The sequence below is a fragment of the Mirounga leonina genome, unplaced genomic scaffold (assembly GCF_011800145.1).
Source record: "Mirounga leonina isolate KUSES-001 unplaced genomic scaffold, KU_Mleo_1.0 Mir_150, whole genome shotgun sequence".
Classification (NCBI taxonomy): domain Eukaryota; kingdom Metazoa; phylum Chordata; class Mammalia; order Carnivora; family Phocidae; genus Mirounga; species Mirounga leonina.
This window is the reverse complement of record NW_023270374.1, coordinates 34352353-34379422: the sequence shown is the minus strand read 5'-3', so window position 1 is coordinate 34379422 and position 27070 is coordinate 34352353. Positions and strand designations below refer to the sequence as shown.

At 51.8% G+C, this 27070-nt stretch overlaps 1 protein-coding gene across 3 annotated transcripts in view; it reads right to left on the bottom strand.

Moving 5' to 3' along the window:
• Positions 1–588: 588 nt before the first annotated feature.
• TOX2 (TOX high mobility group box family member 2) overlaps positions 589–27070 on the bottom strand; it is a 129257-nt gene continuing 102775 nt past the window's right edge. For 2 of the 3 annotated variants that reach the window (XM_035006353.1, XM_035006354.1), the window contains exons 4-8: positions 8059–8298; positions 5463–5690; positions 4939–5019; positions 3912–4307; positions 1087–3227 (exon numbers count right to left, since the gene is read on the bottom strand). In XM_035006353.1, coding sequence (XP_034862244.1) covers positions 2802–3227; positions 3912–4307; positions 4939–5019; positions 5463–5690; positions 8059–8298 — 1371 coding nt within the window. In that variant the 3' untranslated portion in view covers positions 1087–2801. Of the gene's footprint in view, positions 830–1086; positions 3228–3911; positions 4308–4938; positions 5020–5462; positions 5691–8058; positions 8299–27070 lie in introns of those variants that run through there. The other variant, XM_035006355.1, reaches the window with a different exon arrangement.

The window sequence follows — 27070 nt, the reverse complement described above, 5'->3', positions numbered from 1 at the left end:
ACGTTATGATACACTGCATTTCTCTTCTCAACTTTGCTTCATAAATAGACAGAAGTCGTTGTTGGCCATTTTAAATAGACGGACACAGGGTTAAAAACCAGGAAAAAAAAGCGCAACGTCTCCGAGTGTGGCTCTAGTGGTCCCGCTCTCGCTGTTACAGGGGCGGACACAGTTTGGCAGCCGCTTTTGTGCTCATCCCCAAGAGAAAACTTAAAGAAAAATATGTGCTAAGGGGTCATATAAAATGCTCTTCGCCTTAAAGGAAACTACCCCCTCCCCCACAAAATCATCTTATCGACGACGTCTTCAGCACGGGTCTAAAACACTTAGGCAACTACTTACACGGAGCCAACAGTTCGGAGGTTTGGCGACCTGTGTGCACTCGGTGAAGCCGCATTCGCGCGTCCTCGGCCGGGCGGCCGGGCCCATGCCTCCGGGGGTGCGTTTCGGTCGCAAGGCGGCCCCTCCGGGCGGGGCAGCCCCGGGAGCGAGGGCGGGGGCCGGACGTCCAGACGCGGAGCGCGGGTGCAGGGCGAGGGGCGGGGGGCGGGGGCCGCGGGAGCCCTGGAGCAGGCAGGTGGGGGGCAGGAGGTTCCCGCGGGTGCGGCGGGCCGCCTCGGCAGGGTCTGCTGGGAGGTCGAGGAGGAGACTCGGCCCTGGGGCGTCGTCGTTGTGTCACTGCTCTCTTCCCGGTCATCCTGCTTCCCGCCCGGGCTTCCCTCCTGCTGTGGGCCCTTCAGGCGCTGAGCGGTGCCCCTCCAGCAAGCCTCCGGGAGGACAGGGCAGGCGGGATTAGGTGAGGTAGAGCGACTTATCCCTGGGGAGCAGGCTGGGGAGAGAGGGGGGCTGTCAGAGCCGTGGGAGCCCAGCCGGGCCTGGGGGCAGCGCCAGGCCACCTGCTCGCTAGCCTCAGCCCCACCCTGGAGGCGCCCCCTTCACCCCCAGCCCGGAGGCGCCCTGCCCCTCTGAGGACGGGAGGGGGCGCGCAGGTCCCTCCGCCGACGGGCCATAAGCCACCAGCCCAGCTGCCCTCCTGGAATCCCGGCTGGGGACCCCCCGGGCCTCCGCCCTGCGGGAAGGTGGTCCCAACACCGCCTGGCTCTCGTCCGGGCTTAGTCATTTGCAAACTTCACAGAGAATCAGAGGAAGGCGCCTTCTGTGTTTTTAAAATAGGGCGCTGCCTCATGGAGAGCCAGGGGGACCTTGAGGCCATCATGCCAAGTGAAGTGAGTCCGAGGAAGACGAGTAGCGGGTATCGGGTGATCTCACTTACATGTGGGACCTACGCAAACCCCAAACCAAGCTGACAGAGCCAGAGAACAGAATGCTGGTTGCCGGGGGTGGGGGGATGGGTAAAATGGGGGAAGGGTCAGAAGTCTAAGCTTCCAGGGAGAAGATGAGAAAGCCTCGGGGATGCCATGTGCAGCGTTGGGACTACAGTTAGTAACACTGCATTTTTGTGAGTTTCTGTATTTGAAAGTTGCTAAGAGAGTAGCCCTTACAAGTTACCACGGGACAAGGAAAGCATCTGTAAGTGAGCGGCCACGGGTGTTGCCTAGACTCCGGCGGTGGTCAGTCCCCAGCACACACCAGCCTACTGCAGAGCGTGGGCCGTGCACCTGCAACGAATACGCCAGGTCTCCCTCATTTTAAAAAAATTAAGTAAAGCAGGGTACTGCAGTGGTCTGCCCTCCGTGTTGGGGGGCAGCTCGGACACGTTCCATACTGTCCATTAAAGAGCCCCCAGCCCCACACTCTGACTGGGAAGGAAGTCTCCGGCAGGAGGGCAGGGGTGGGAGGGCCTGCACCTGCTGGGGGGTGGGGAAGGGGATTCGGGCTGAGCCGAGTCTGCCCGTGCAGGTAGACTCCCACCGGGCACCGGCCGTCGGCCGTGGGCCACGGGCCGTGTCTGCTGGCTCACTGGCAGGCTGGCTGGGCAGCGGCAGAAAGGCCAACGGCCGGGGCTAGGGGCAGCCGAAGCTGCCTGTCCCCCACACGTCACGTCTTCCAGGCTGTGGAGCCGTTGCTGGGGCCAGAGACCCCAGGGGTGGCCATGGGATTGGTCCTTGCCAGGGGAATGGGAGTCAGGGTTGGCGGGGAAAGGAATTGGGTGCCCTCTCCGCCCCATTGCCCTCTTCAGCTGCTGAAATGAGAGGTCACTGACTCTTGGAGCAGGAAGACCTTCGAGAGGAAGGGCCGCTAGCGTGCCGTTGAAAGGCTAAGAGGCTAAGAGCGCAGGATAGGGGAGGAGGCCCAGAGGCTGAGGTCCACATAAGGACCACGGAGAAGCCAAGTGGCCTGGGGGGTTGGTGTGTCAGGGGGTGCTGGGCTGTAGCAGTGGGGGTCCCAGTAAGTTGTGTGACTCCCGGTGTTGGCTCGTTGGCCCTTCGCCGAGGGTGCGGTGGACGCCGCGGGTGCCTCCCCGGGTCCCCTTTCCTGCCCTCCCAGCAGCCTCTGCTCCAGAGAGCTGCCCTGGGCTGGATGAGAGCTGCCTCCTCCAGGGGCCACACTCCCCAGGGCAGCCCACAGCCAGCGGCTGACTGAGCCAGGGAACAAAAAGCCCTAACCTCAAGGCGGACGCTGTGGGCGGTGCACGGCACCAAGCTGCGGTGGGATCGGGCTGAAGGAGTCTCTGGCTGAGCGCACAGCCCCCGCTGGCTCCTTCCCTGGCCCTGTCCCACCTCCCTCCCTCCCTTTCTCCTGCAAGCCCTCCCTCCACATCATCAAGGGTGCCCAAATCCTGCTGCCCAGGCTCCGCTTCTAGGGAACCCGACGGAAGACAGATGACCCATCCGTGAGTGTCACAAGGCGGCCCTCGTGAGAAAACCAGGACGGCAAGAGATACAGCCAGACTGAAGCTGGGCCCCTTTCCCAAGCAGAGCCCTGGCATCAGACCCGCTGAGTCCTTCTGGGGTCTTGCTTTGTTCTGCGTCTTCTCGTGAAGACGGCGGGCAGCCAGCACCCACGAGGCACGGTCGCGGGGCCACCGTGACCCGCGGGGCCTCGCCTCCCCCCAGCCCTGGGCGGCCCGTGCCCCCTCTTTGGCTCGGGCAGCACTGGGGCGGCATCGGCGGAGGTGGGGCGGGGAGGACCCACCTGCACGTGCTGACGCCACACTCCGCGCTGGGGTAACTGCTGTCCCAGTCCCCGCTGCTGCTCGGGGGGTTGGACGGGCCAGGTGAGCGGGGTCCCGAACCGCTGGGGAACTCGGAGATGTGAGGGAAGTCCTGCCAAGGGGGAAGGAGGCGGGTGAGCAAGGCAGAGATGATGGGGTGCACAGCGCAGGTGGCAAGTGGGGGGGCAGGAACTCTCCGTGCCCGCGGGAGTTCACAGGGACACTTCCTCTGGCTTCTACAAAGCCTCCCCTCTGCCTCTCTGCCTGGAATGCTTCTTCCTTTTCCCTGCAGAGCACCTTTTGGAAAATTCAACCCTTCTCCTAGCTGCATCTGGGGGGTGAAGGGCTCTGCTTTCAGGGCCTTTCTTTTTCTGGCCTCAGTTTCCCAGTCTGCAAAATGGAGTTGTTGTGCTGAGCCACGTGAGTCTGTGGAATGTTCAGTGGGTCAGGCCTCCAAGGCTTTGGGGAGAGCCAGGGGCCGGGGCTGACCCGGCAGAAGCTGCATGGCCTCGGCGCCTTGGGCCAGGGAGCAGAACTGGACGGAGGATAGGAGAAGGAGGGCCTGGGGTGTCCTAAGACTCTGAAGACTGGGAACTTGTCAACTGTTCGCTGCAGCCCGTACACCTCAGGGAAGGCGTACTAGACCCATTTCACGGATGTGGTGACTGAGGCTCAGAGAGGTAAGGTGCCGAGGTGGTGCTGCCGGCGAGGGCCTGGGCTGGTATCCAAAACCCCGAGCTGCCTGCCTTCCCCACCCAGGGTCCTGAAGAGCACGTTCCCACTGGGCCCTGCTTACCTGAGGCCCTGGAGGTGAGGGGCTCAGAGCCAGCTGCACCTGCAGTGCCATGGGAGTGGGCAGGACCGGAGCCTGGGGGGCTGGAGACATGCTGACAGGCGGACTGAGGAGAGCGCCCTGGGCATGGGGTGGCAGGGGCAGCTGCTGGTGCAGTGGGGGGCTGAGCGGGAAGGAGGGTGGCGGCGGCGGGGATGCGCTGAGGCCTGGCAGCAGGGTTTTGGAGCCCAGCGTCCGGGCCAGGCTGGCCGGAGAGGCCCCGCTGCGGAAGGCCTGCAGGTCCGATGGCGTCAGGAAGGAGGCCAGGCCCGGCATGGCATACATGGGCTGCTTGGGTGGCAGCATTTTGGCCGGCGGGTTCGCCTGAGTGCCCTTGGTCTCACCCTGCTCTGGGGAGCTCTGCAAGGAGACAGACACCAGTCACTCTGGAGAAGACGGATAAGCCAGAACTTGGGCCGTGAGATCCGCTGGGTCTGCAACCCGCTGACATGGTCCGTGGCTGGCTCTCTGGCCCCTTGGCGGGGAGCTACGGGCAAACCAGAGGTAATCCCAGGGCCTCGGTGCACTTGGCTCTGACCATCCAACCACCCCCTGCGTTAATTCCTGGGGCTCTCCTGCCCGTGAGGAAGCCCAGCCTCCTCAGCCTGGCCTGTGAGGCCGGCCTCATCCAGCCGGGCCATCCTCCATGCTCCTCTCCAGCCTCTACACCTCTGCCTGTGCTGTTCCCTCAACTTGGAACGCCCTCCCTGCTTGGCCCTTTGCGGCCTGACCCACATGCCTTGTGCTCTGTGACAGTTTCCAGACAAGGCACCTACGCTCCTCATTTCAGGCCCGCTGCTCAACCCCACTGGAAGAATGAAGTGGAACGAAATGCACGTAAAGTGCCGGCATGAGCGTGGCAGACAGCGGGTGCACGGGAGAAGTGACCCCACTGGGCTTATTCGTCCTTTCCAGGAACTAGGGCGCTGACCATTCCCGTGGGCCTTGGCGCCTCCCTTATCAGGGCTGGGCCGATGGGCCAGGGTGTTACCTTGGAGACGAGGCTAGCCCTGTAGGCCGCCAGAGCCTTCAGATACTCCTTCTTTGCCGCTTCGGTCTTTCTCTTATAGGCCTGAAAGATCCAAGATATGGGCAACATTGGGGAGAGGTCAGGCGATCAGCCGGAGGTCCCGCCGCTGGTAGCTGGCATTTGCCTCTGAGCTGGTTCTGCTCCCTGTTCTCCCTGGATGCCCTTGAGAGGGGCCAGGGGCGCATGGTCAGTGGGAGAGGAAGCCTGGACTCCAGGCTGGCACGGCTGGACGGACAAGATGGGCAGAGATGCTTACTCTCGCTTAACAGAAGAGGAAGCAGGAATCAGAACGGTTAAGCCGTTAGTGAACTCTGCTGGCAAACAGCGGACCCGGAAGGGCTCTAGCCTCCCAGCTTACAGATGGGCAAACTGAGTCCAGGAGAGACCCCAGCAGGAGGCTTTTCCTGATGTCAGACATTCCAACTCTGTCATTGGCTCCAGGGCCTCAACGCCCTGGGGGAGGGCCCCGGAAGGGACAGACTCACCTGCTTCTGCTCCTCTCCCAAGCTGTCCCACATGGAGGCCACAATTTTGGACACATCCCCGAAGGTGGCACTGGGGTTCTGTCCCTTGATGGCAGCCTGAGTGTCTCTGAAGAAGAGCGCATAGGCTGACACAGGTTTCTGCGGCTCGTTGGGGTCCTTCTTCTTCTTCTTCTTTGGGTTCTTGGTCTTTTTTCCTGGGTCAGTTGAAGGTCTCTTCTCTCCTGACATCTGCACAGGTGAGAGGAGTCAGGAAAGCAGAGACGCCAAGGGCCTCCCCCTGCGGGTTCCCCACCCCAGCCTGAGGCGCAGGGGACCTTCCTCAGCAGCCCCCCCCCCCCCCCCGTCTGTCCGGCTCTGCGCACGTGCCACCCTGGACTCCAGCGCGGGACGCGTGGGCCACGCTGTCATGCTCACCGCTCCCTGGTGAGGGAGGCAAAGGACACACACACACACACACATGCTCACGTGCACACACGTGCACACACACGCTCACAAGCACACAGACGCATGCACACACACACACACGTGCTGGGTAGGAGCTAGGAACCCTGGAGTTTTTGTTTCACTCATGAATGAAAATCAGCAAGGTGGCAAAGTTGACTCAAAGAAATATGAGAGAACCTGCCCTACAGAGCAATGAAACGGTCACCTTTGGGGCTTTTAATCTTTTCTCCTGGGCAGAGGTCATTTGCATCTCTACAGGGAGAACTTAATTTGCCTTTTAATCAGACAAAAATTGTTTACCTCTCTGCCGCTTCTTTCCCAAGGTAACATGTACCTTTACAGAGTGTAGAATCCCCGAATGGATCATGAGTAATGAATCCTGACAACGTACGTTCTCCTAGGGAATCGGGGGCCTCCCGCGCGAGCCTGCAGACAGCGTGCGGTTGGCCGTTGAAAGCGTGTGCAGCCCTGTGCTCGGCCCTATTTCCCAGTTTTGAGGATATCAATTTTTCTTAACCATTCTCCCTTCTTGTGATCACAAATAATCCCCAAAGATGATCCTTAGTCACAAAAGATCGGTGTCTTCCACCAACTTCCAGGTGTGCGACTTAGGGCAGGGGGCTTGGTGCCCGGGGCCCTGTGAAATGACTAGACGGGAAGGAGGTTATGTGACTCGGTGGGTGTGGCCTCACTGGGGATGCCTGGCCTCGGAAGCAGGACCGCAATCCTGTGAGTGTGCGACTCAGGGCTTATCGGATGGGAGCCATGTAGGGATGCTTGCCACAGACCTCAGTGGGTCACCGGTAGGACCCTCAGGCCCCACGGGGACCAGGAATTTGGTCAAAGGTCCTGGATCCTATAGTGAAGACGGTCACTCTCTGCACCAAGCAGATGAAGGTGACACCAGGAATTGATAGGGAATCCGTGGGCCCCTGGGCAAAATTCAGGCCTGCATGTCTGAGGGACAGCGAGGGGAAGCCCGCAGCCCTGCTGCACCTGTTCCTGCCTCTCTCTGCAGCCAGACTGACGTAACCTCTCTGGGGCCTTGGTTTTCCCATCTGCCAATCGGAGAGGACAATGGCCCCGACCACACAGGGCCGTCATGAGGATCCCATGGGTTAATGCTGGTGATGTGCTTAGAACAGTATTCGGCGCCAACAGTGTCTGCTAAATAAAAAAGAAAATAAAAACCGCTCCTGCCTGGCCTATTGTAGAGACCAAGTTGTCCTGGGGATGCAGCCGGACCAGACCCAGAGGCACGCACCCAGCCCAGGCAGTCAGGGCCCCTGCCAGGTCCAAACTGCCCCCCTCCAGGCGTCTGCAGGGCCACTGCGTGGAAAGGGTGAGAGCTCTGAGGAAGCAGAAGGGGAGGTGGGAGTTGGGGGATCAAGTTTAGGTTCTGCCACAGGCTCATTGGGAGAGTCGCTGCGAGCGAGGCCATCCCTGGGCTCTCCGGCCTCTGTTTTCCACCCCAGTAAAACACAGTGCCTTCCGGAGCCAGGGAGAGTTGTCAGTGCGAAGGAAGGACAAGCCTGGACAGCTGGTGACCTCTCAGCCCTGACATGTTCTTCAGAGGCAGGATCACCCATGACTCTAGGGATGCTGGGGGTGGGGGGCATGTACCCAGTGGAGGGGGGTGGGTCAGTTTCGGTGCTGCCCGGGTGTCCTCGCTGGGCCGCACAGCTTTGTCAGAGTATCTTCTCCTAAAAGGCCAAAGTGACCATAGATGTGACCCTGAGGATCTTGCCGATGCCATCAATGTCCCTGAAATGACCCACTGGCCACTGAGGAGTAAGACTTCACGTTTTCACAGGATTCTCTCATCCAGCCCCTGGCCGTGGGTGAGTATCATCTCTGCTTTATACACAAGGCCGTGGGAGTGGAGGGGCACAGCTTGGCAAGGACGCTCCGCTAACTTAGAGGCCAAAGCCAGAAATCCCAAATTCCAAGCAGGGCCTTTTCCACTGCCCAGGGGCTCCGGCCGGTGGGCCCTGTTCTACCTGCTGATTTCCTTCCTCTGTGTCCTCCAGCAAAGGACACAGTTGCACTCTTGCGGTCTGGTCTCGAGGCAGGTGATGCCCGTTGCCACGCAGGGCCCGGGCACCTGCTGACGGGAGGGCATCTTAGGGCCCTGCGTGGCCGCCCTACCTACCTTAAGATGCGCTTCTGATTCCTCCTCCTGAGTTGAACTGGAGGGGGAGGGCGTGGCTGACTTGCTCCCTGGGGGTGACGGGGAGCTGTGGGCGATGCCACTCCGGATGCCCATCTGAGAGATGAGCTGGGACTGGCTGAGGGCGCTCATGTGGCTGGCCAGCATCGCTGGGCGGCCCAGCAGGGGCCCCGGCCGGCCCGAGTCATAGGCGGCGACCTCCGAGTGGACCATCTCCTGGATCTAAGAGAGGAGAACGGGGCATGGTGAGTTAGAGAGGACCTGCCCGCCACCATCACGTCCACACACGGCGGGACTCAGAGCAGGGACGTGCCGAGGAGAAGGGTGGCCAGCTCCATGTGAGCTGCACTTTCCCAGGCCCCGGGTGAGTGTGGCCCTTCTACTCTGACCCCGGAGAGACTGGGGCACCTGGGGGCGGCCTACAGCTCCTTGACAGTTTGCCTTCTGTTGAGAGTCACCCTGGACAGCCGGTCAGCAGCTCAGCCCTTGCTAGAGAGCTCAGGCCAGCAGCGAATTGATCGTTTTGTGACATCAAATCCTCCCTCCTGGAACACGTGTGTCTCTTCATTTATTCACTGTGCGGGCCAACAGCAAAGAGCGCAGAGGCTCAAAGCGGACTGCATTTTGAAGCCTGGTCCGGCTACTTATAAGTTGGGTGCCTCTGGCTAAGTTACTTAACCTCTCTGTGCCCCAGTTTCTTCATCGGAAAAATGCAGATAATAATTAAACCTACCTTCAAGGGTTGGTTAGGATGAAATATGCCTGGCACCTAGTAAGCCATATATTGTGTAAGGGTTTGTAAAATACACAGAATTAAATAAATCTCTTAATAAAGCTATGTACTTCTCTTCCTCCAAGTCAGTAATTTTCTTGTTAAATCTTCCCTATGATATTTCTAACTGGTTATTTTGGGAATATAAGAAAGCTCCTGATTTTTACGTACAAGCAGTGCTCACACTAAACACCTATGTGGAACAGTGTGTCCTTTTCACCTAAATATTTTAAATACACACACACACACACACACACTGTGGAGTGAGGCATACCAATCTGCATACTCTTGTAATTATTTTTATTGCCTTTGCACCTGTGTTTATCTTCCTTTGTTATTTCTGACGCCGAGTAGCCGTGTTTTCCTCGCACATTTTCTTCATTAGGCAACCTTCATGGATTTTCCCCTTTTATTATGTGGGAGGTTTCTTCCTCCTCAAAAGAATCAAATTTCAAATTGTTTATCACTTCTCCGTTTTCTGATTCCTTAATATCTAATCTTCTGTATCTTTATTAATTACGTCCTCTGATTCTAAAAGATGCGTGACTGTTGTTTCTTTTTCCCCCCCCCCCCCCCCCCCGATTTTGGTCATGTTTCTAATTCATTCTTTTCATTCTATTTCATTAGAAATATGTCTAATGCCATGAAGTTGCCTCTGGGCATGACTTTGACATTTCTCATAGATTTCACCATGAAAGATTTTCATTAGCGTTCTCTTCTGTGTGTTTATTTTCTATTTCAGTTTTTATTTTCTTTCATCCAAGAGTTGTTTAAAAAACGTTTTGGAAAAAGAAAGTTTTGAAATTTCTAAGAGGTTCATTTTGTTTGTTTGTTTCTTTTCCCTTTGCTACTAATTTCTACTAACACAAGTGATCAAAGGACATCGTCTGTACTTCTTGCACGTTTGAGACTGTGGTAAGCTTTCCTTTGGGACCGAAATATGTTTATACTTTGTGTCTGCTCCACAGGCCGCAGGAACAGGGTGAGCTTGTGTGCAGATTAACCTGCTCCATTAGTGGCCTCGTGGTATGATTTTGATTCCTTCCTTCCTTTTTTGGCACGTCTAAGTTGCCTGCAACTTTTCTGCTTCCATCACAATCTTCCTTCAATACTTAAAGTGTTTTGTTTGGGGACTTCGATGTTGTTTTTTATTGCAAAAGGAAAACTCCAACTATGCCTTCATTATGGATTAAATGTTAATATTATTATAAAGCACCTCCCTTTTGCTTTCAATTCAGTGGAGTCTGATCTGAACATCGCCATCCTTGCCTGGATATGTATTTGTTTGAATTTGTCTGGTGTGTCCTCAGTTCTGAGGAACTTTCATTTTTAGGTTTCTCTTCACTTACACTTTTTTGGGGGGAGGGGTTATCTTTGGCAAATGCTGTCATTTGTATTATGTGCTTTTTGAAAGACTGATTTTCATAATATTTTCCATGGCTACTTTGGGTCCCATGCTTTCTTGAGTTACATATATAAGTTAGTTACATAAATACATACTTTTTAAACTGTCTACTTCATCCAGATTTTAGCACTAATAGCATATACCTAGGATAATATTATCATATTTTTAACCTGCTCTATGCTTTTTGTAGTTAAATTCCCAATTGCAATATTGTGAATGCCTGTTGCTTTTTAAAACTTTCCTTCTCAAAGGTTTATATGTTTTATCTACCCAAAGAATCAGTTCTTATACTTAAAAAAAAACATTTTGACAAGTTTTCTAGGAATTAAATTTTGCTTTTCTATGAATGTTGACCTCAGGTATCATCAGTGGCTTTTTGTGTAGCTTTCAAATTAAATAATTTATTTATACTTTCACATTTTCTTTTCTAATAATATTAGTATCTAGGGCAGAGGTTCAAACAGGGACCATTTGCCGAGGAACCTGGTCATGTCTAGAGACGTTTCTGGCTTTCACAACTGGTGTGGTGTGGAGGTGGTGCTACGAACCTCTAGTGGATAGAGGTCAGGGATGCTGCTGAATGTCCTGCAGGCTGTAGAATGCCCCCTACACACACACACACACACACACACACACACACACACCCCAAAGTATTATGTATCCCAAAATGTCAATTGTGCTGAAGTTGAGAACCCTTGCTCTGTAGCTATGATTTTTTTCCCCATGAGGAGCATTTTAACTGCATCATAGAAATATTTTTATAAATATTCTATAACTGGAGATTTTATTTTTTTAACCTAAAGTTATTTGGAGAAGAGTCTTTATTTAACATATCCTTTTGTTATTATGGTCAGAAAACCTGATTCCTAGAATTTTATCTTTTTGGTATTGGGGTTTTCATTATGGCTTAGGGCATGATCATTTTTGGTAAAATGTTCCTGTGCATCTGAAGTCGTGTTTATGCTGTAATATACACATTTCTCTCTGTGTTTATTCAATACACTGTTTTTGACTACTTCAGCTGTGAGATCTCAAGAAAAATGAGTTAAAGCAGCTCCCATGCTCCTGTGTTCCCCTCAGTTTCTCTACAGAATTTAAACAGGTTTCCTCACATATATTGATGTGACATTATTCATTCCTACAAATGTTCCAGAATGCTATATTTTCATGATGGCTTCTCCTTCTTAATAAAAAAACCCAGCATCTTCGCCTCAATTAATATTTTTATGTTAGATCTGACTTCACCTGTGATCCATATCTCTCTTTATTTTTCCATTTTATTACTGTTCTGCATCACTTTAAGTGTGCATCTTGTAAATAGTGTATAGGTAGATTTTGGTTCTGAGCTCTTTTTGTGAAATATATATTTTATTATTATAGCAATCATAGAGAAACCCAAGAAACAGACTTCAAGTGCACTGTTTCAAAGAGTAAAAGATTTTACAAAGAATTCGATTTAAAAATGGACAAAGAACTTGAATAATATTTTGAAGACATACAAGTGGCCAACAGGTTCATGAAAAGGTGCTCAACAGCACTCATCATCAGGGAAATGCAAATCAAAACCACAATGAGCTACCATCTCTCATCTGTTAGAATGGCCATTGTCAAAAAGGTAAGAGATAGAGGGTTGTGAGTTTGGTCCCATCTTGGGCTCAATGCTGGGCATGGAGACTACTTAAAATAAAAAAAAAAAAGATAAGAGATCAAAGTGTTGGCAAGGCTGTGAAAAAGGGGGACCATTGTGTGCTGTTGGTGGGAATGTAAATTAGAGCAGCTACAACGGAAAACAGTCTGGAGGTTCCTCAAAAAATTAAAAACAGAACTACCATGTGACCCAGCCATACCACTTCTGGGTATTGATCCAAAAGAAATGAAATCACTACCTTGAGGAGATATCTGTGTTCCCGTGTTCACTGCATTATTTACCATAGCCGAGTCATGGAAACAACCTCGTGTCTTTGAACAGACGAATGGATAGAGGAAATGTGGTACATATGTACACTGTTATTCGACCATAAAAAAGAAGGAAATTCTGCCTTTTGCGACAGTATGGATGGGCCTGGAGGGCAGTATACCAAATGAGATAAGTCAGAGAAAGACAAAGACTGTAGGTTCTCACTCCTGTGGGGGCCTAAAAAAGCCAAACTCAAAGAAAGAGAGGAAGAATGGTGGTTGCCAGGGCCAGGGGCTGGGGAAAATGCATGAAGGTGGTCAAAGTGTACAAACTTCTAACTGCAGGACGAATAAGTTCTGGGGATCTAATGTACAGCATGGGGATTCTAATTAACAATATCTATTATATACTTGAAAGCTATTAAGAATGTAGATCTTAAAAATTATCACCACACACAAACACACAAAGGTAATTATGTGAGGGGATGGAGGTATTGATTAACCTTACTGTAATAATAATTGCACAAAATATATGCATGCATCAAATCATGTTGTAGACCTTAAAATTACATATGTTAAATGTTAGTAATATCTCAATAAAGCTGGAAAAAATTTTAACTCTCAAGAAAATAAGAAGCAAATCTCTTCTCTAAACATCCCTCTTTCCATTTCAACATGTACACACTCTTCTTTCCCTGAATCTTAAACAAGAATCTGACATTATTTCTTCAAGGACAAAATGGCCTTGGGGTTCTGTGTTTAGGACTTGCGTTTTTTTTTTTTTTCCTTCCCAGCAGTGTGCTTAGAATTCTTCAACCAGATCTTCCTGACTCTGTAATTTAATATATTGCCAACATGGGATAACGGCAGACTTCTGAATTTTTGCAAATCTGCAAAGTATGAAATGTTCTCAAAGTTGTTCTAATTTGCACTGTCCTGATTACTAGAGAGGCTGAACACGTTTGCTTAAGTTTACTGGTCATTTGGGTTTCTATTTATGCAGCTGTTGGAGTGTAAGCTAGTAAGTAACGTAAACGCTTCCGAAAGCAATCTGATTAATACCCAGGTATAGTGAAGATGTGCAATCCTGTAACCTAGCAATTCTACTCCAAGATATTTATTATAAAGAACTTTCCCAGATGCACAAGAAGACATATATACTGCAAGATAAATTTTAAAGACATTAGAATGGGCAAATGATTGTGCTTTTGGTGGAATGCTAAGCGCTGGCTCGTGGACTTCTGGGGTTATCTGTTTCTAAAGGAATGTGTGCCTTTGTCTTTGATTAGGCTATTGTACAACTTTGTAACCTGTAGAAAACTGAGATTAGTGCATCTTATTTTTTATCATTAAATTATTTTCATTGTGGAGGCACTGGGGTGGCTCAGTCGGCTAAGTGTCTGACTCTTGATTTTGGCTCAGGTCTTGACCTCAGGGTCATGAGTTCAGGCCCCGTGTTGGACTCCACATTGGGTGTGGAGCCTACTTAAAAAAAACATTTTTTTCATTGTGGTAAAATACACATAACATAAAATTTACCATCTTAAACACTTTTTTAAAGATTTATTTATGAGAGAGAGTGTGAGAGAGCAAGCGCTTGCAAGTGGGGGGAGGGGCAGAGGGAGAGAATCCTCAGACTCCCCGCTGAGCAGGGAGCAGGAAGGGAAGCAGGGCTCAATCCCACAACCCATGAGATCACAACCTGAGCCAAAACCAAGAGTCGAATGCTTAACCAACTGAGCCACACAGGCGCCCCTAATCTTAACCATTTTTAAGCGTACTGTTGATATTCACATTGTTGCACAACCATCACCACCATCCATCTCCAGAGCTCTTTGTATCTTGGAAAACTGAAGCTCGACCTATTAAACAGTAACCTCCTATCCTTCCCTCTCTGTGGCCCCCGGCAACCATTTGACTACTGTGGAATTTGACCACTAGTCTACGAATCTGACTTCCCTGGGTACCTCCAGTAAGGGGAATCATACAGCGTTTGTTCTTTTGTGACGGGCTTATTTCACTAAGCACGATGTCCTCAACGTTCACCCATGTCGTAGCCTGCATCAGACTCTCCTTCCTTCAAAGGCAGAATAAAATTCCATTGCCTGTGTACTCTGCATTCTGTTTGTCCATTCCTGTCTTGATGGGCATTTGGTTTGCTTCCACATTTTGGCTGTAGTGAATAATGCTGCTACGAAGATGGGTGTTTAAGTACCTCTTCAAGTCCCTGCTTTTGATTCTTTGGGGTACACACTTAGAACTGCTGGATCATACAGGAATTCTATTTTTAATTTTTGAGGAGCTGCCATATTGTTTTCTATAGCAGCTGCACCATTTCACATCCCTATCATAGTGCACACCTCCACATCCTGGCCAAAACTCATCAGGTTTTTTTATAGTAGCCATCCTAATGGGTGTAAGGTGGAATGCGAGGGATTCTTGTCCATGAAAATGCAAATAAATGTTGTCTGGTAGAGGTACAATTGATCCCACCTTGTAGAAAAGAAGATTCCAAACACTATATTCTCTGGGTCAATAGATATCAACCAGTTTTGCATTTATTAGATTTATGTCAACATTCTTGGTTGCTGATACCTATGTGTATTCATCAGATTCTCCTTTGAGCCAAATGTAATGTATTATTGGCTTTCTCATTAGTGAACGAGTTAAATAAATGGACACGTCTTCATTTTATATTCACACCAGAGTCATGGTGTTACCTTTCAAAACATATACATGATAACAAAGATAATCATTACAGTGTTTTCCAAATTCCAGAAGAACTGGAAATCATGTCAATGTTCACCAATTAGTGAAATGGTGAAATCTGTGATCTATTCGCATAACAGCATTCTGTACCGAGTTAAAGGGATTGACCTACAGCTACACCTGCCGATGTGGATGGACTCAGAAACGGTAATGAGTAAAAAGAGTCTTAGGATACATGCAGTATAATACCTTTATGTACATGTTTAAAACATAAAACATTACTACAAAGTGTTTAAGGACATATAAAAATGTAGTAAAAGCATTTTTAAAAAACTCTCAGGAAAGGAAAGACAGATACAAAGGCAACTTAATTTGTATCTGTAATATTTTCATTTTTCAAAAACAGATCTAAAGCAAATACTAATTAATAATAATAAGCAGGGGCTCTTCCAAGCACCATGTTGAGGCTGAAGGTGCCGGCTTCTGGGAAGTCCGGGAAGGCAGCTGGCATGCGCACCACTTAGCTGGCTATGTAATGCATCCTGAAATAAGGGGTGATCGCTCCCCTGAGCGCCAGCTTGGGCCCTGAAGCCTCCGCTCCCTTGCCCAGCTGCCTCTTCACTGGATGCCCACAAGCATATCAACATGTAGGAAATCGAACTCCATTCCCCTTCGGTCTGTTTCACCAAAACACTGAATGGCCCTGCCAGCCTTGCAGTTTCCCGAGCCCACGCTGGGGCACCAACCTTGATTTCTCCGTGTTCCTTGCACCGCCCCCCCCCCACCGCCCCAGACACACCTCTGCTGGCTCTGCCTCTACAGCGAACCCTACGTCCCCTCACACGTCTCCAGCCCAAGCACTGTCAGCTCTCATTTTTCCTGTTTCCTCGTCTGCTCTCCCCACCTCCCGCCAGCCTCCTTCCCATACACTCACAGGAGGGATCTCTAAAATACATGAATGAGACCACGCTACTCCCCTCCTTAAAATTCTTCCTCCACATCCTGAACCTCTTAGAGTGCAATCCACTCCCCTTTCCATGGTCTTCAAGGATGTGCATTATGGAGCCCCATCTGAGGCTCCAGCCCTTCTTGCAAACTGTCCCCGCCACCTACTGCATCCCTCACTTGCCTTGGCCTCCCTCTCTCAGATCTTCAAGTGCAGGAGGCCTTCCCCAGCTCAGCTCTCTGTGCCCGAGCGTTCCTCCCCTTGGTCTCTGCGTGTGGCTCCTTGTCTTTCAGATGTTAACTTGAATGTCACCTCCTCAAAGAAGCCTTCCCTGACCACTTTGTCTAAAATCCTAACCCACAACCGTTATTTTGCATCATCATATTGCCTGTTTCCTTCATAGCGGTTATTTCCAGCTAAAATTATTTTGTTGCTTTATTTGTCTATTGTCTCCTGAGAGCATCCTCTGCTGAGGGCAGAATGGAAGTTGAGCACCCTGAAGTGTACCCCTCAACCCTGAGGGTCAGGAGCGTGTGGAAAGGCCTGGGCTCTCTCTCCCCTTGGTGGGGCAACTCTGAGGTGTTCTGTGCTCTCCTCAGAGGGTCCGCAGTGGGGCTGTGTTCCTGTGGCCGCAGGGTCACAACTCACCAGCCCGCCCTTCCCTGGCTTTCTTCCCTTCCAGTATCAGTTCCCTTCCTCCTTTGCAGGGCCTCCTGGCCTCACCCCCACACAAAATACTTGCGCCCAAACCTTTGTGTCAGAGTCTGATTTTAGGGGGATCCCAAATTAAGATACCAGCCCCCTCTCAGGTGCCATGCTGGCCACCAGAGCAACCCCTCTTGAGTATAAAGGGTCTCCTCCCTACTCAGACTCTTTCAGAAGCTCCTCCAGGGCCTGCTAGCATTGTCCTAGCCCTGTGAAACAAAGATCTGCACCCCCTCTGTCTTCCTGACCTCTCCAGATCCTTCCCAGAGCTCCCCAGGGACGCATGGGCTTCCCTCTAAATGGAGACTTTCCCCCTGTGGCTCATGGGTCCTTCCCTCCTTGTCATCATCCTTCGAGACGGACCTGAAACATCACCTCCTCAGAGAAGTCTTCCCTGACCTCTCTCTCCAGCGCCCCCTCCTCTGGCCACACCGCTTTCCCCAGCTTTCCCAGGGCTCAGCATGTTGGGTGTCAAGCATCTGCTTCTGGGCAGAGACGCAGGATGGGCCTCCCCAGCCCCGGGCAGGCGGCCCAGCTCGCCTGGCACTTAGGAGGTATGTGGCGACCAAAGGCTCCACGCCCCCTGCTTCTCTCATGGGAACATATGGACACATCAGGAGCCACATCCGCAGCCTCTCTGGGAAGGTGAACAGAGGAAACAGTAAGGAGGCGGCGTTGTGAACGTAATTAAATTCGCCTGGCTTAATAGGTTCTTGGAGGGGCAGGAACACAGAGGTGTTTTTCATAAGTTCCCCATTTGCAGCCTCTGTGGAGAGAAGAGCCCCAGGTGCTGGGGGTGCCCCCACCCGGGGAGGGGCGGGGGAGAGGATAAGCAATGGCACCTCCTCCTTCCCACCTTCTGCTGGTTCACAGAACTAACACCCCGCCTGCTTCCTCCCAGGCAGGGACGTGGTGTCATTAAACAAAGCCTCACACTCTGCCTGGGGAATTGGGACTTTTTTTCTGGAGGCGACAGCAGCTCAGCTCAATTCTGTTCCCTCACTGAAGCCTCTGCCTCGGCTCCAGAGGGGCCAGAAACTTCTCCTGAATTTCTAGTCGGACCCCAAAGGAAAATTAACAAGCCACTGACCAGCATTTTACAATCCCTCCCACGGCCCCAGAGTGGCTCTTTCCAACTGATACTGATCTCCCTGTTCTACAGAGGACAGTAACAATTGTGATAATGATTACAATACTTAGTATTTTACCGAGTGAGTACTCACTGTGTGCCAGGCACTGTGCCAGGGGCAGCATGAACAACAAAAACACTCTTATCACCCCTGTTTTAAAATAAAGACACTGAAATTCAGAGAGGTTAAGTGACTCTCCCAAGGTCACACAGCCAGGAGTGGGAAAGTCAGAATTTGGGTTGTCTTCTGAGACTGAGATCTTTTCATATCTTAAAGGCTCTAGTATGGGACGCCTGGGTGGCTCAGATGGTTAAACATCTGCCTTCGGCTCAGGTCATGATCCCAGCGTCCTGGGATCAAGTCCCGCAGGGGGCTTCCTCCTCCTTGGGAGCCTGCTTCTCCCTCTGCCTCTCTCTCTCTCTGTCTGTCTCTCATGAATAAATAAATAAAATCTTTAAAAAAATAAAAATTAAAAAAATAAATAAAGGCTCTAGTGTGGGTGCAGGGTAATGAACCTGCTCTCACAGGGCAGGTGTGCAGATCCAATGAAAAGATAGCTTTGTACAGAGCTTAGCACATGGTAGGTGTTCCTTTCCTTCATTCCCTTATGAACTTGTTGAAAGTATCAGCTTGAAGCTTGAACCAGATCTCAACTGGGCTAAGAAGTGGCCGGAAAAATGGATGTTTCTGGAGTATGAGAGAAGCCAGGAAGGAAGCTCCAAAGAAAATAAAAATAACAGCCCAAGGCCTGGCACAGAGGTAGTGCTTCACAAATATTTGTTAATATTGGTTAGATCAGGAGTTGGCAAGCTTCTTCTACAAAGGGCCAGATATGAAATATGCTAGGCTTTGCAGGGCAGATGGCCTCAGTTGCAACTATTCAGTTCTGCCATTGTAGCACAAAAGCAGCCCTGGACAACATGTAAATGAACGGGCATCGCTGTGTTCCAATAAAACTTTATTTAAACAAACAAGTGGAGGGCCAAAATTGGCCTATGGCCACAGATTGCCAATCTCTGGTTTAGTTGAATATTAAGTAAACAGAAATAGTGGTAGAAGCACTATCCTTCCGGTGGCAGTTAACATCTGCCAGGCACGGACCTTCTCAGCATATTTAATTCTCACCCAGTCATGGGAGGAGGGTGTGCTTATCATTAGCATCTTACAGACGGGAAAGCTGAGGCTCAGAAAGGGAAGTAACATGCCCCAGGTCATTTAGTGTAAGTGATAGAGATGCGATTCAAATCAAGGCGGTCTGGTTGCCACGCCCGTGTCCTCAGGGACTACACCTCCAGCCCACCCTCCTGTCCAGCCCCTACCCCAGGAAACAAGCACTGGGTGCTGTCCCTCAGCTAAACCCTGCCCTGGCCACCACCTGGGGCCTTGCTCTAACTGCACTGCAGCCTCTCTTTAAAATCAGAAAGGCCTGGACTAGTCACAGAGACCTGGTAGTCAGTCCCTATCCTGACGCTGACCTTCCATCACTGTCTTGAGCCTCCTTCTTAGGTCCTCAACTAGGTCTCTGCCTTGAGCTGCCCTCATCAGAACCACCTCTGTGGTCATCCTACTTCTCTAGTCCCCCAGGGTCCCAAGCCTGCTCCTGTTACTCATTTATTCAACAAACATGCCCTGAGGGCTGCTGTGTCTGGGCCCCTGGGATAGATGGAGGAGACAGAGAGTCTGATGGGGGAGGCAGAGATGCCTGCACACAGTTTTTTTTGTTTTGTTTTTAAAGATTTTATTTATTTATTTGACAGAGAGAGAGATAGCGAGAGCAGGAACACAAGCAGGGGGAGTGGGAGAGGGAGAAGCAGGCTTCCCGCAGAGCAGGGAGCCTGATGCGGGACTCGATCCCAGGACCCCGGGATCATGACCTGAGCCGAAGGCAGACGCTTAACGACTGAACCACCCAGGCGCCCGCCTCCACACAGTTTTAACCAGAGCAGCAGAGGGACCTGGGAGGGGTCAGAGAAGGGGCCCCTCCAAAACCTGGAGAGCCCGCAAGCATCTCCCCAGAGGAAGACTCTGAGCGGCGGACTCTGGAAGGGGAAGTTTGCAGAGGATGAGGAGGTGCGGAGGGCATTCCCGGGAGCAGGGACCGCCCATGCAAGGGCGCAGAGGCACGGAGTAACGTGATGGCTAGTTTATCTGCCACTTTGACTGGGCCACAGGGTACCCAGAACTTTGGTCCAACGTTATTTAAGGTGTGTCTCTGAGAATGCTTCTGGATGAGATTAACCTCTCGCTCAGTAGACTGAGTGAAGCAGATTGCCCTCCCTTAAGGTGGTTGGGCCTCATCCAATCCACTGAAAACCTGACCAGAACAAAAAGGCTGAGGGAGAGGGGACTTCACCAGCCCGAGTGCTGGGACATCCTCTTTCTCAGGAGAACCCGGACTAATCCACGTGGCATGATGAGCTCTACAAGCTGCCCACAGCCTGGCATAGCCGGACCGTTGGGAGGAGGGGGAGGCGAGGACAAAGCAGCATTGGAGTCTAGCACCGGGGGACCGAGGTGCAGGCATTGGGCCTGCAGGTGCTAAGGCGAGGGCCACAGGCTTTAAGCAGAGGAGGGTCAGAACCCAGATCTGTGTGCTGCCAGCCGCCAGGGAGTCTGTGATCCGTGGCAGAACCGCCTACCTGGGGAAAGTTGCCTGGGGACGCTAACAAGAGTCTCAGGACTCCAAGCAGCAGAGAGAGCCTGGGTAGCTGTTCCCTATTTCTCTAACAAATTACCTCAAACTTGGTGGCTTAAAAGAACACAAACTTGGGGGCGCCTGGGTGGCTCAGTTGGTTAAGCGACTGCCTTCGGCTCAGGTCATGATCCTGGAGTCCCAGGATCGAGTCCCGCATCGGGCTCCCTGCTCAGCGAGGAGCCTACTTCTCCCTCTGACCCTCTCCCCTCTCATGTACTCTCTCTCATTCTCGCTCTCTCAAATAAATAAATAAATCTTTAAAAAAAAAAAAAAAGAACACAAACTTGGGATGCCTGGCTGGCTCAGTCGGTGGAGTGTGCGACTCTTGATCTCAGAGTTGTGGGATCGAGCCCCACAGTGTGTGTAGAGATTACTTAAAAGTAAAATCTTAAAAAAAAAAAAAAAAAAAACCACACGCACACTCATCCCCTTATTAAAGTTCCAGAGGCCCGAAGTCCAGAATCAGCCCCATCAGGCTACAGTCAGGGTGCTGGCAGGGGAGGTCCCCTCTGGAGGCTCCAGGGGGGAATCTGTCTCTTTGCTTTATTTTTTCTTTTAGGATGGATGCTGTCCTTATTCCTTGGCTTGTGGTCCCGCATCATGTGGCCTTTCCTCACTGTGCTTCATTGTCACACCACCTAGTCCAGGGGGTTGGCCCCTCCTGCCCCACCTCCCTTATAAGGATTCATGAGTACAACATTGGGCCCACCCAAATAATCCAGGATAATCTCCCCATGCCAAGATTTTTAACTTAATCACATCTGCAAAATCCCTTTTGCCATATAAGGTAATATATTCACAGGCTCCAGGGACACCTCGGGGGCGGGGCATTATTTCGTTGACCACACTCAGCATCAGTCATGTGGGAAGTCACACCCGAAGCTCCTCCTCAGCCAACCAAATCAGCTCTCTGAGGTTTCCTTGGGCTTTAAGAGTCAAATACTTGAAAATTATTTCCTTTTATGAAAAAAACAAAAAACATTCCAACACCAAAGAAAGGAAATGAAAGCCAATAGGAAGCCTTCCCCAGTGCCTGCCTCTCGCCCGGAAGCCTTGTCAGTTAAGTATTTCTAATAAACTTTCATGCTTGGTGGAAGATCCCTCGCATGCTGACGAATTTCTCCTGAAATCTGAGATGTCTTGTTCAGAGTAATAGCTATATAGTGCACAGGTGCCCAGCTGCTATTGTAAAATCAGTAAGCATTTAATTGAAACAAACGACCATAATAATAGTACATTATCCCTGCAGGCCGCGCGCCATCATGGTTTTAATTATTGAGTTAAGAGTCAGACTAATTTATCCTTTTAAGGCAACAGCCCCATTCCTGGATACACTGATCATCCTGTGATGAATATGAAGACACCAGCAGGGAAGGGTGTAAATGGAAAGCAATCTGTCCCCTTCAGGGCTGGTTTCGTCTTGGAAGAAGGGTTTGCAGAACAGGGTCTCTGAGACACTGGGTCTGGGCCTGCTCTGCTCGGGGAGTGTGGTTTCTGTTTGGGCTGAGTGGGAGCTGCGGCCCTCACGCCCCCGCTCAGAGCCTGCCCTAGCTCCCCACCGCAGTCCAAGAAAAGCCCAAGTGCTTACAATCCACAAGCTCCCAGAGCAACTCCACCAGCAGCACCAGCAGCAGCTTGCTACCTCTCTGGCCTGCCCCCGTCCCCCTTTAACTCCACTCCCGCACGCTCGCCTCCTGTTATCCCTTGAAGACACCCACGCATGCTCGAAGCTCAGGGTCCTTCTCTAGCTCAGTGTGATTTTGCACCGCAGGGGACATTTGGCAATATTTGGAGACATTTTCAGTTACGACCGGGAGATGCTACTGGCATCTACTGGGTATGAGGCCAGGGGCTCTGCTAAACATCCTACTATGTGCAGGACAGCCTCCCCCCGCGAAGAATGACCCAGCCCAAAATGTCAGTAGCACCAAGGGTGGGAAACCCTGGAAGTTAGCTGTTGCTTCTGTAGGGGATGTTCTTCCCCACCAAGGGGGGATACCTACCCCACTTACTGCCTCACCTCCTGCCCATCTTGGTCAGATCTGCCCTTTCCTACCTTCCCTGACCATCCTCCCCAAACTGCCCTCTGCCCCCCTGGCACCCTCCCACCTTCTCAACCCCCTTCATGCTGCCGTTTTCTTCCTTCCAATGCATTGATCACCTGCGAACACACTACCTGACTTCTTTATTACTTTACTATTTATCTTGCTCCGCCTGCCAGGGTGTGAGTTCCACGCGGGCTCACATCTTCCCGTGTTCACCCGTGGACTTCCAGCACCAGGACAGCACCTGACGCACAGCAGGGGTTCAGTGAATGCTTGTTGAATGAATTATCTGCTCAGACTCTTTCCTCCTTCACGTCCTACATCCACATGGCCTCCAGGTCGGGCAATGCCACCTCCTCATGATCTGCCAAGTCCACCCCTTCTGGCCCAGGCTCAGCACCAGTGATTGTTAATTCTGTGTCCGCTTGGCTGGGCTAAGGGGTGCCCAGAGAGCAGGTAAAACTTTTCTGGGTGTGTCTGGAAGGGTGCTTCCGGAAGAGATTAGCATTTGAATTGGCCAATGAGTAAAGCAGACTCCCCTCACCAGTGCAAGTGGGCATCAGCCAAGCAAGTGGGCATCAGCCAATCCATTGAGGACCCTCACATAGAACAAAAGAGAACAAAAAGGCAGAGGAAGGGCAAATTCTCTCTCTTCTGAAGCTGGGACATCCATCTTCTCCTGCCCCAGACTTTGGAGCTCCAGGCTCACAGGTCTTTGGACTTGGACTAAATCATCCCACCAGCTCTCCTGGCTCTTCAGCCTGTAGATGGCACATTATGGGACTTCTCAGCCTCCATTACCACAGGACCCAATTCCTATAATAAATTTCCTCTTATATGTATGTCTGCATATGCTCTTCTGTTTCTCTGGGGAACCCTCACTAACACAGAGCCCATGCTGCTTAGGCATCTGTCTAGCAGGTGTTCTGGGGTAACTTCTGAGTGCCAACCGGCACACACTCAGTTCCTCAAGGGCAGAAGTAGAGGCCTGTGATCTGTCACAGCCCCGGGGCCCTCACGGTGACAGCCCATGAGCCACAGACCCTGAGACACAAAGAAGGCAGGCAGAGCCCCTGTCACTCAGGAATGGCCACCAAGTCCAGCGGGACAGACAGATGAGTGAGCCAACCATGTCACAGAGTGTGACACGTTATTAATGCACCCACCCTTAATGCGCCGTAGACGCACTCACCCACACAACAAATGCAGCGTGTTTCCTGCGGTCCTATTCAGGCCTACGAGATTCTTCCAGCACGTTAAAATTGTGTGCCACCAAGGAACCGCCTCTGGCCACAGAGGATGCTAACCCAGTGGAACCCAGCAGCAAGTGGAGGGGTGAGCGCTCTCCCTGTGCCCGTCCGCCCCCACCCCCCTCCTCTCATCCCGCCCAGCCACAAGTTCTGGCATGAAAGCACTTTCTGCATGTTTCTCTTCAGTCTGTGTGCAGGTTGTCCTTTTCCCCCATAACCCAGCAGCAAAAAAGGCATCCTTCCCCACCTTCCGTGAAGTTACCTTTCCAGTTCTTACTGAGAGTTTATTTAGTAAGAATTGAACATATAGTTTTTAATAGGATCATTATGGTTTTCTGTTAATGCTGTGGTTACAAAGTTGCATAGACCTTGAGAGGTTTGCCCTGGCCCTATTTTTCCCGTAAGCTCTGTCATTTTTAGGATTTTGCAGGTTTTGTAGAATTGCGTCTCTCCTATCATAGCAGAAACATCTGTATTTACTCCATATCTGCTATGTGCCAGGCACTGCAGAACACGGATTTCATGGTGAATAATACAGGCGCGGTCCCAGCCCCCACAGAGCTGACGGTCTTGTCGGGGAGACAGGCATCAGTCAATTCCACACCCAAGTCAACATGCAGTCACAATGGTGATGAGCGCCGGAAGGAAAGCCATGGACCACTGTGAGCTTGTGAGGGGCAGACTGGGGCTCTGGAAAGGCCTCAGTGAGCAGGTTAGTGGGGGGGCATGAGAAGGACAGGAAGGAGGAGCTTAAAGAGCCAGGAAGGGGCCAGGTGAAGATGTTCAGACTTCCTCTTGAGGGTCACCAGGAGCCCAGAAAGATTTTAGGCAGATCAGTGACTTCAGTTTTAGAAAGGCCAGCTTGGCTGCTAGCAGGTGGCAGTTAACAGGTGAGAAGTGACATAGTCACTGTGGCAGGTTCAGATAATGGAAAGGAAGAGATGGCTGTGAGAGAGGCCAAGGGAAGAGAGAGAGGCAGGATTTGGGACTGGTCATGGCAGGTGGTCCAGGATGACACCAGATCACTAATGATATTCACAGGCTGGTCACATGGGAGGAGAGACATGTGCAGCCGGGTGGGGAGGAGGGGTCAGCTGCGGGCAGGCTGAACTGGGGCAGAGCATCCAAGTGGGGTCACCAGGTGGGGATGGTCAACTACATGATCTGCTCTTTAGAGGTGGGGACCGAGCAATGGAAACTGTCCTGGGGTCCCTGGAGGTCCCCAGCCCCCATGGTGGAGAAATCGGTCTGAGGGAGAGGGAGGTGTGGGAGGGGCTGTGAGAAGGGGTGGTCTGAGCAGTGGAGGATGCCAGGAGGGGCCTGGGAAGTCACATGGAGGAAGCAGAGAAGGAGGGCATTTCAGGAGGAAGGGAGTGGCCCCTAAATGTCAAGTATGATAGAGGCAGGGTGTGCCCCATGGATTTGGCAATGTGGAGGCCACTGGTGCCCCTAAGTGGAACAGTTTTGTAGTTCGGGGAAGGCAGAGGCCGGAGGGAATGGGAGGGAGGAAATACAGACAACCAGGGTCGATGAGCCTCCCTGGGAGCCCCACTGGGACCATCGGGAGAAAAACCGGACAGAGGGGAGGTGTCCAAGGATGACCTTCTATGTAGACGCTAAGGGGAAAGTGCAGTCGTGAAGGGTGGGTATTGCTGTCCCGGAAATGCCCCCGCGGGGACATGAACTACAGAACTGAGGGGCCAAACACCACTATGCCTCTTGCCAGCCACGTTCTTATCTTCAGTCTCAAGTGATCCTTTTAACAAGCCCTGTGAGGTAGATGCTGCCGTGCCCACTTCACAGAGTAGCACATGGAGTCCCAGAGCAGTAACATCAATTGCTCCTTGATCCCAACCTGGGGTCTGTGTGACCCCACAATCTGAGCTCTTCCCACTACTGAGGGTGGAGGGGTGCATCGCGGGCCTGGCTGGGCCACAGTCACAGGACACCCGAGAGGGCACAGTTCTGCTATGCAGCCCGGGTAGTCGGCACAGCATCACTGTCTGGTTTTGACTACAGCGGAACTCTTCTGTATCTTTGTGAGGAACAGGGGCCTGGGGAGTGCCTGCAGGACAAAAGCAATGACAACCACCAGGAAACTGCTGTGATTACAACAGAACTGGAGGCTTGCGGTCCAGAGTCAGCAGGATGGTCACCCTGAGTGTCAGGGGGCTGCTAGGATGCGGGGTGCACTGGGGCCCAGGCAGTGAGGAAGCTGGGGGAACCCGGAGGGCAGATCACAGGGTGAGAGCTTGCTCGTGCAGGCTTTGGGGAGCCCAGATGGCCCAGCAGGTTTCCTGTGCTCAGGGCAGGAGCCCGGAGGTAGGGGTCAGGAGGCACCCGGGGCAGATGTAATGGACAGGAGAGCACTGAGAGCTGGAGCCAGTGCCCTTGGACACAGGGAGCTGATAACCAAAATGACCTGTCCAGGCTGTGAATCCTCTGTCTTCCTGAACTTGATCTTCAGTTCCAGTTTTGAAGGGGGCCTGACGTCCCTGCCAGCAACACGAGGGCCGAGCCACATTCTGCAAGGATGCACCTGCTTATCTGGCATCCAACCTTTGCTTCCCCATCTGAGTGGCGGGAAGGGTGTATTTTATCTCCTTATCTTGTCGTCTGGCTACCACACTGGAATGTAAGCTCCACGGATCACGACTGTCATCTGCCTAGGGCTTGAGAGAGTGCCTGGTACACAGTAGGAGCTCCATAAAAGTTTATAGAATGAATGAAGAATGCAGGAGTGAGTCCAATGGAACAAAGCTGAGAAATGCCACATGTCTTACTCAAGGTCTTACAGCCTGAAGCATTGGAGCCAGGATTTGGGACCAGAAAAGGGGATTCTTGCCTTTAGCAATAGCTCCCCAGGGACAGATGCCCCCTTCCCACTACCAGTCCAACCCCCATACCCACGCCTGGCCACTGCCAGGGACTCTGCTAGACCCCTGTCCTCAGCACCTGTCTCTGGGGATGGGGCAGCTGTGACACCCTGCTGGCCCAGCTCCCTGGGCCTGCAGCCCTCTTTGCCTTCCTAGCCCCTACTTACTTTTCAGGATTCAGCTCAAATGTCATGCCTCCAGGAGGCCTTCACTGGTTCTCCTACCTATACCAGGGTCCCCCAGTGACCACCTCTCATGGCACCTTGTTATTTTTTTCATTGGCCTTGTCATGGTTGTGATTATACACGCCCTGCCTGTGTGCATGATTCTGGCTGTGTGCTCCAGCCATGAACTGAGGACTGTGGTTGCTTTGCTGGGGGCTTTCCCCCCAATGTCTAGCCCCAGGCGTGGCAAACAGCAGGCCCTCAGGAAATGTGGAGGGAATGAGCCAGGCAGACCTGGGTGCTCTGGGCCCCAGAGTGGCAGCCTTCCCAAGCTCCAGGCCAGCCCAGTCAATACCCAGCCCCTGAGTGGGCGTTGCCTCCTACTCTTCCCTCTCCAACAC